Source organism: Haliotis rubra, unplaced genomic scaffold, assembly GCF_003918875.1.
Source record: "Haliotis rubra isolate DU_JTF1 unplaced genomic scaffold, ASM391887v1 Scf15, whole genome shotgun sequence".
In the NCBI taxonomy this organism is placed as follows: Eukaryota; Metazoa; Mollusca; class Gastropoda; order Lepetellida; family Haliotidae; genus Haliotis; species Haliotis rubra.
This window is the reverse complement of record NW_025765447.1, coordinates 3935041-3944307: the sequence shown is the minus strand read 5'-3', so window position 1 is coordinate 3944307 and position 9267 is coordinate 3935041. Positions and strand designations below refer to the sequence as shown.

The 9267-nt window shown below is 41.4% G+C and overlaps 1 protein-coding gene across 1 annotated transcript; it reads right to left on the bottom strand.

Moving 5' to 3' along the window:
* Nucleotides 1-6273: 6273 nt before the first annotated feature.
* On the bottom strand, nt 6274-7623 carry LOC124270121 (neuromedin-U receptor 1-like). The gene has a single exon (XM_046705140.1). The coding sequence runs from the start codon at nt 7621-7623 to the stop codon at nt 6274-6276; it is 1350 nt and encodes a 449-aa protein (XP_046561096.1).
* Nucleotides 7624-9267: the final 1644 nt, after the last annotated feature.

Below are 9267 nucleotides of genomic sequence, written 5' to 3'. Positions count from 1 at the left end.
ATCTTTCAGATAGATTGGAGCTTTGTCATGGAGGCACTTGAAAGCGAGAGTGAGGATTTTATATTCTATTCTCTGTTTCGTGGGCAGCCAATGTAAGCGTATCAGCAATGGTGTAATGTGACTGCGCTTGTTGACTCGGCAAATCAATCGCGCCGCAGAGTTCTGAATCCTCTGGAGCTTGGACAATAGATCTTGGCGGATATTTACAAGAAGACTGCAGCAATAATCCAAACGTGAGAGAACAAGTGAACGAACTAGGTGGTGAGCTGCATCAAATGTCAGAATATCACGAATGGAAGCAATATTTCTGAGATGAAAATAGCATGACTTACAAACAGAGTTTACGTGTGTTTCCATGGATAAATTTGAGTCTAGAAAAACACCAAGGTCTTTCACGGAATCACTGAAAGGAACTTTCTCATTACCCACTACCAACGAAGACACATCCACCTTAGCAGTGCTACTGGGTGATCCACACAGCAAAACCTCGGTCTTACTGTCATTTAATCTCAGCTTCCTTTGTATCATCCATGCTTTGGAGTCAAGGATACAGTCTTCGATTATAGACATATCGGCTGGAAGTGAGTCCGGTTTAGTGGAACGCAACAGCTGGGTGTCATCAGCATATGACTCGTACATCACAACATGATGCCGAATGATATTGCCGAGATTCTTCATATAGAGTGAAAAGAGAATGGGCCCAAGAACGGAACCTTGTGGCACTCCGTATGTAAGCTGATGCGTACACGATTTCACGTCTTGAATGACCACAGATTGTGTCCTATTATTGAGGTATGAGACAAACCATCCAAGAGCTGTGCCATGAATACCAAATTCTGTTTTCAGACACTCAGTTAGTTGAACATGGTCAATGGTATCAAAAGCCGCTGATAAATCAAGCAGCGTTAGAACTGTAACATACAATATAAAAACAGGCTATATAATACTGTTTAAGAACACTAATGTTGGCTAACGAATGTAATAACAAGTCAGCAGTCATTCCGTGTGTTATTTAATTAATGTTACGGTCAAAACACTTATTTTCCTAAAACTTTATTTTTCAAAATCATTTTCCGTTTAATTTCTAGTTTTTTATTTAACCAAGTGTAATTTTACTCTTATTTCGTTTAATACCTTTTCCACTTTTTTAATAACCCTCAAAAAGAGAGGTAACTGCCTCAGGGCATGCCACTAGAGGCCATGTGCTTGCACGGTAAACAACAACCACGAGAATGTCCAAAGTAGTGGTGAGCATAATTATTATAATGAGTTGTAATTGTTAAGGTAATTTTAATCTATCTTTTCATGTAAGTCATGGTAATTTTTGTGCAGGAATTTTGCTTTATTTGGTAACTTTTGTGGCAAGTTGTAAGTTGGTCAAAATTATGTGAATACATGTTTTCATGGCTTAAGGTTAACATTTTCTCAGTGCTTTTGTAGACGTTTTCATGCTTTTAATGTTTTATTGCATTTTCAAATGTGCTAAGGAACATAATTATAACAATATTTTGTGCTTTTGTCTTTTGAATGAGTTTGGGAAGTGGCAGTACAGCCATTTGCTCATTTAGCAAGTAAATTCTGTTTATGGCTTATTATTTCCTAAAACTTATTTATTTTTCTACGATTTTCAGTTAATCTACTGTAAAAGGCAACATGCAGGAATTGAATATGAATATTAGAATTAGAACTGGAAATTGATGGACATGTTGATCAGATGGACATTGAATAAAGTGATACATACAATACACAAGAATCATGTTGTTCGCAACAATTAAATTCAGTGAAAAATTACCAAAATGATTATCTGATTATGTTTTGACCGCGTTCAGAGTATTAATTTATCACGACAATTCCAAGTGACCACATTGCTGTCAAATGAAATATGTGAGTGTCACATAAAGCTATATGCCATTTTGTATCAATCAAATCAAATATATTTTATGAGCGCTTTACTTTTTTTGCGTTTCAATATTATTTAGTGTCCATTCATTCCAATGAGGAAAACTGCGAACAGGAATTTACTGAACCTGTACAAAAGGTCATATTGTGTAGTAGACAGAGCAAATGTGAACTGAAAGAATAAATACCCTTTTTGTTTATTTGTTATTTTCCCTTTCTGTTGCGCATCTTAAACACTCAAAGATAACATTATGTTCAGTTCCTAATATATTGCAAGCAATATCATTTTGCTTCATTGTCATCAATTAGACAGTTTCCCTTTCTTAAATTTTGTTCTCTAAAGGAATTAAAATACGAATTCAAAAACTACTTCTGAATTGTAACAGTGATCTCTCAAAAGTGGCTATACTAATACAGTAGATATATTTTTCACAATCTGACAATAATTTGAAATAATATAGCTCCTCCTTACATCTACGGGAACGATCGCCAATTGGGCCACCATGAGTGAGTGAGTGAGTTAAAGTTTATAGCCACAGCGGCAGTATTTCGGCCATATCGTGACTGAAGACAGTTATAAATTCATGACAAATGCGCAAACTTTAAAAACCTGTCGACGAAGGACAGTAAAATCAACTAGTATATCACAGTAATAGGAAATAAAACTAGCGTATATCTCTAAAATAGGATTTCAAGTTAGGACAATACAATATAAAATAAGGCTGAGGATCGCCAACAACTGAAGGCAGATCACTGAGCCACCATGACCCAATGGTCCAATTGCAGTGGAATTGAGGAGGAGTGAAAAATAATTTCAATGAGATACAATTACTGACACAGGAATCTCAGCCGTCAGCCGTCCAAGAGACTCATCTAAAAACTACATATTCTCTCACTATAAGACTGTACAAGGTCTTCAACGAGTTGTATGTTTAAAACCATGGAATGAATGACAAATGAAAGATTAATTTGGTAACTGTGAACCAATAACTTAATTACAAATATACATTGTGGTTTCCGGAAAAAATCGAAGTAATATTGATCAATTAGTACGATTAGAATCCTTCCTTGAAAATGGTCTAGTATATTTGGTTTGTTTGTTTGTGGTTAAACGCCGCACTCAAGAATATTCCAGCTATATGGCGGAGGTCTTTAAATAATCGAGTCTGGTCCAGACAATACAGTGATCGACAGAATGAGCATCGATATATGCAATTGCGTACAATGACTTATTTTACTAATGAAGCAAGCCAACAACACGTTCACCGAGAAATAACGATAATAAATAACAACAAATACGTTTTATATAATTAAAATTGCTTTATTAGACAAGAACACAATGTCATCTTTATCTAAGGATCTTTGTGAAGGTTTTACAATACAATGTATCGTTGTGTATTCCACTATGCGTCATTATAATATCATGAATTGTTGTAGCATTGCTACATCGGAAAATAGTGTTGCACTCCTGAATTATACAGCTAAGTGACCAGAGTAGGGTACACGGTACCGGTAAGTAGCGGAGTAGGGTACACGGTACCGGTAAGTAGCGGAGTAGGGTACACGGTACCGGTAAGTGATGGAGTAGGGTACACGGTACCGTTAAGTAGCTGAGTAGGGTACACGGTACCGGTAAGTAGTGGAGTAGGGTACACGGTACCGTTAAGTAGCTGAGTAGGGTACATGGTACCGTTAAGTAGCGGAGTAGGGTACACGGTACCGGTAAGTAGCGGAGTAGGGTACACGGTACCGGTAAGTAGCGGAGTAGGGTACACGGTATAGCTAGGTCACCAGAGTAGGGTACACGGTACTGGTAAGTAGCTGAGTAGGGTACATGGTACCGGTAAGTAGCGGAGTAGGGTACACGGTGCCGGTAAGTAGCTGAGTAGGGTACATGGTACCGGTAAGTAGCGGAGTAGGGTACACGGTATAGCTAGGTCACCAGAGTAGGGTACAGGGTACCGGTAAGTAGCTGAGAAGGGTACATGGTACCGGTAAGTAGCTGAGAAGGGTACATGGTACCGGTAAGTAGCGGAGTAGGGTACACGGTACCGGTAAGTAGCGGAGTAGGGTACATGGTACTGGTAAGTAGCGGAGTAGGGTACATGGTACTGGTAAGGAGCGGAGTAGGGTACACGGTATAGCTAGGTCACCAGAGTAGGGTACACGGTACCGGTAAGTAGCGGAGTAGGGTACACAGTACCGGTAAGTAGCGGAGTAGGGTACATGGTACTGGTAAGGAGCGGAGTAGGGTACACGGTACCGGTAAGTAGCGGAGTAGGGTACATGGTACCGGTAAGTAGCGGAGTAGGGTACACGGTACCGGTAAGTAGCGGAGTAGGGTACATGGTACCGGTAAGTAGCGGAGAAGGGGACATGGTACTGGTAAGTAGCGGAGTAGGGTACACGGTACCGGTAAGTAGCGGAGTAGGGTACATGGTACTGGTAAGGAGCGGAGTAGGGTACACGGTATAGCTAGGTCACCAGAGTAGGGTACACGGTACCGGTAAGTAGCGGAGTAGGGTACACAGTACCGGTAAGTAGCGGAGTAGGGTACATGGTACTGGTAAGGAGCGGAGTAGGGTACACGGTATAGCTAGGTCACCAGAGTAGGGTACACGGTACCGGTAAGTACCGGAGTAGGGTACACGGTACCGGTAAGTAGCGGAGTAGGGTACATGGTATTAGGAAGGAGCGGAGTAGGGTACACGGTATAGCTAGGTCACCAGAGTAGGGTACACGGTACCGGTAAGTAGCGGAGTAGGGTACACGGTACCGGTAAGTAGCGGAGTTGGGTACATGGTATTAGGAAGTAGCGGAGTATTGTACATGGTACAGCCAAGTCACCAGAGTAGGGTACATGGTACAGCAAAGTGACCAGAGTAGGGTACACGGTACCGTTAATTAGCGGAGTAGGGTACACGGTATAGCTAGGTCACCAGAGTAGGGTACACGGTACCGGTAAGTAGCGGAGTAGGGTACACGGTACCGGTAAGTAGCGGAGTTGGGTACATGGTATTAGGAAGTAGCGGAGTATTGTACATGGTACAGCCAAGTCACCAGAGTAGGGTACATGGTACAGCAAAGTGACCAGAGTAGGGTACACGGTACCGTTAATTAGCGGAGTAGGGTACACGGTATAGCTATGTCACCAGAGTAGGGTACACGGTACCGGTAAGTAGCGGAGTAGGGTACATGGTATTAGTAAGTAGCGGAGTAGGGTACATGGTACAACTAAGACACCAGAATTGTATGAGCAAAGAATAGATTTATGAAAATTTATCACCTAGTATGCTCACCATTTGGCGATAGTGACCACTGTATAAATCTAAACAGTCGACATTTTGTTTTTGTTTCTAGACCACCCAAACTTTGTTTGGCTGGGTAATTAACAAGGTTTCAAAATGAACACAAAAATACTCCGAGGTAATTACAACGGTAGTACAGTGCAGGCCACAGTGAGTGAGTTAATGTTTAAGGTCACATCGGCACAAAATCTCAGCCATATCGTGACGGAAAGAATATATACAATAAAAAGTGAAAACATGTGGAGGATTAAAAGCTGTCGACGATTGACAGTGAAAATACTAGAGAATCACAGATGTGAATATAAAACTAGTGAGCAAAGTTAAAACATTCCAATTAAAGAAGACAATACAGTATAAAACACGGGCTATAGATCGCCAACAACTGAAGGTAGATCACCATACTAGGAACCATGGGGACATTACTTTTGCTACCTGCATGGACCCCAGCTGGATTGCAGGCCACAGGTAATACACAATTCAAAGGAAGTACAATTGCTATGGCAGTATAAAATTGCAGTGATGACAATGATAATGATACAGAAATTGCAGAAATGGTGGTCAAGCTGTTAAGCAAAGTGACCAAGGCTGGATATCCACGGTGAAAATAAAACGTTCACGCAACCGCCGGTTTCATGTCATGTGGGTTGATATAGTTTTCTACATGTTTTATAAGAATTGCCTTTTAGATCATTCTATTCCAAGAAAGATTATTCCATAGATTCGACATTACACATGACTCCAAAGCATAAAAATACCAGTGCTTACATTTGAAAGTAATACATTCCTTACAACACATTACTGCTAATGCAGACAGTCGTGAACCTGCACTGAATGGTAACAGAAAGTACGCCGAGGGACATCGTTTAACAATATGTTGCACGGGCACATAACAAAGTATAGACAATAACATCAAAGCAACTAGAATTGGTGGGTCAAACAAGTTCGGAAACAAGGTCGAAATGAAGAACAATCACAATCAAGTGAAACTAATTTGTTTGTCACAAGTACCTGTTCCTCTGCGATTAATATTGCGTAAAACAAGCGTCCACTGTCAATTGCCCGATGTTCAGTTGGAACGTGAGATGCCTGTTGATATTGTGCCTAGTCTGGCACTTCCTGTCCCAATCTTCTTTCCAGGTTTACCGCGAGCTGCACATGGGATGAACACTTGGACGAAGGTTTCCCGGAAAGCTGTACTGAGAGCAATGTAGAAGATGAAATCAATAAACATACTGACAAGCTCACAAACACCTCCAGCTTTGTTCATGACCAGGAAAAGGAAGTGTTCTCTGGTGTAAAAGCCGTAGTCGTCGTTGACGTTAGCGATGAACGAGCTGGTGTTGGAAGGCAGGGCGAGGATGACGAAGACAACGGTTGACGCCATGATGGTTATTGTCGTCTGCATCTCAATCTTCTGTTTTTCTCCCGAGTTCTGGCTGGTCTTAATCGATTGTCTCCCCTTGCTGTGACGTCGGAGTGATATTACAATTAGAAGATTGAACATTAGACATCCGAAAAGCATCAAATACACAAATATAACTTTACTAGCGATACTGGAGTTTTCAAAATGAACTTTATCCTTGACATACATTGAAGAATACTGGGATCTGTACGCTGTTGTGTTGTCGGACGCCAGGTAAGATATGACGGCAAATTTCAAGGGGCTGAAGATATGTGCTATTAAGCAAACCGCCATAATTAGTGCGCAGACGACACCTGGGTTTTTCACAAGACGCATACTTTTGGCTTGAAGGGGAAACGTGACAGCTATGAACCTCTCAGCGGACACCAGGCAGGTGTAACAAAATCCAACTCTCCTGAGAGCCACAGCTACGAAAATGTTAATGTAGATGCCATAGAATAGTTTGATGCGTTTAGTCCCAGCCTCGGCGCTGTATATCAAGTTTATGATGCTGTCGATCATGAAAATGACGAGGTAGAGGAGCTCGGAAACGCACAGAGCTAGTAGGATTGTACTTGACGGGCTTTTCATCCGTTTCTGACAGAACACGATGACGTTGCAGATGTTGGTGGCGAGGGCTATTACCGAGCATGGGAACTGGATGTAGTCAGTCACAGTGACGAAGGATTTGTATGTAGCCTCTGTCACACTGCCAGAATGGATCAGACCGAATGGGTTGGTCTGCTTTTCGTCTTCGTTCGCAGTGTTGTTACAGCTGTCGTTCATAGTTTCGTTGTTGTCGATGCTGTCTCTGACATCCATGTCGGTCACGTTACACCTTGCAACAGATGCGGCAGTTCCGGCAGTGATGTTACGCAATATTGATGATGCGTCTGCAGTCGTCGACACCTCTGTGTTGTTTCGAACTGAGGATGTAGGTGTCACTGCCAACTCTTGTGCTGTTGATGATAACCCTTGTATAACAATCACAGTGTAGAACCATTTCAGCTCCATATTATAAATCCGATATAATTAATACACGTTTCCTCAGCTCTATTTCACGATAACTTTCAAGTATTTTGTCAGCGAATGGTGCAAAAATGTCTCTTATAGCAAATCCTACATACAGCAAATCCCTCTCTAAATTACCGAGTTCGTAGTCTTGGTATATGGCCTATTCCTCTTACTCAGCCTAAAGTTTGTAGACTTTGAGCAAAGGAACATACTTCAAGTATTTCCTGTGCATTAAGCATTCATATATATAGGCTCACTGTTCCACCAATCGTTTCATCACTAAGGCGCGGCAATGTAGTCTGATTTGCCTTGCTAAAAATCGAAATTATCAATCTGCCTTGGGTAATTTGTTTCCTCCTAATTGCTACCATGATTGATTCACAAATGACCCCCGTTACTGGTGTAGTACATCAGAATATAATTATACCTTCTGTGTTTGTGGGCACCAATAATGAGTGAGTATACTTTATGAGTGGGTATACTTTACCATCGTATTTTTCAGTTGTATAACGGCGATCATGTCACAGTTAAGTATGTTATGGTTACATGAGAATGTACGTGACTCTCTGTAATGGGGCGGTGGGGTAGCCTAGTGATTAAAGCGTCAGCACGTCACGCCGAAGACCGGGGTTCGATTCCCCACACGGGTACAATGTGTGAGGCCCATTCCTTGTGTTCATCGCAGTGATATTGCGTAAAAAATAAACTCAATCAATCATATAATGATTTTTTTGTTTATATGAATATTTTTAGCCTTCGGATGCACCATCACAATACGTGTACCCATCATTTGGACCCATGTCCAAAGTGTTGACATTTATAACACCGGAGTGGATTGGGGACATGCACATTCACCCCAATGTTAGCGTAACCTGCTTTGATCGACTGCGGAAGACATGATCTAGCAAAGGTCATGAGATAAGTGTTAGTATTTATAATTTTGCCGTCTTCATAGTGAAACGTTCCACCGTTATGGCCTGATCTTCAAGTTTTGCAGCTATGTCCTCCTCTGACATGTCAGAGACAACGAGCTCCGTCTCGTATGATACCACGGCAAGAATTGAGAATCTTGTGCACGGACACAGCAACCTCTACATTGGCAAACAGGCAATAGATTAAGGGATTGCTCCGTGCACACTCCACCAGAAGTGAACCACTACAGAGACGGTTAACAGTTCGAACTTTTCCACAAATCCCATGGATAGCTTTGGAAATAGCGAATGGATTATATTTAATGGGTAGATAGTCAGAAGAATCTAGCCCAGGAGTCAACGTTTGAAGTGAGTGAGTGAGTGAGTTAATATTTAACGTCACATCGGCAATATTGCAGCCATATCGTGACGAAAACAAGCCATACAATAAAAAGTGGAAACATTTTGAAGATTAAAACCTGTCGACGATGGACAGTAAAAAGACTAGAAAATCACAGTTATAAATATAAAACTAACGCAAAGTTAAAATATTCCAATTAAAGCAGACAATACAATATAAAATACGGGCTATAGATCGTCAGCAACCGAAGGTAGATCACCATACTAAGGCCCATGGGGACTTACATTACTTTTGCTACCTGCATGGACCCTAGCTGGATTTACACCATCCCTTCAGCCATTGGCGTTGATGCTGAGATTTAGCCATACATTA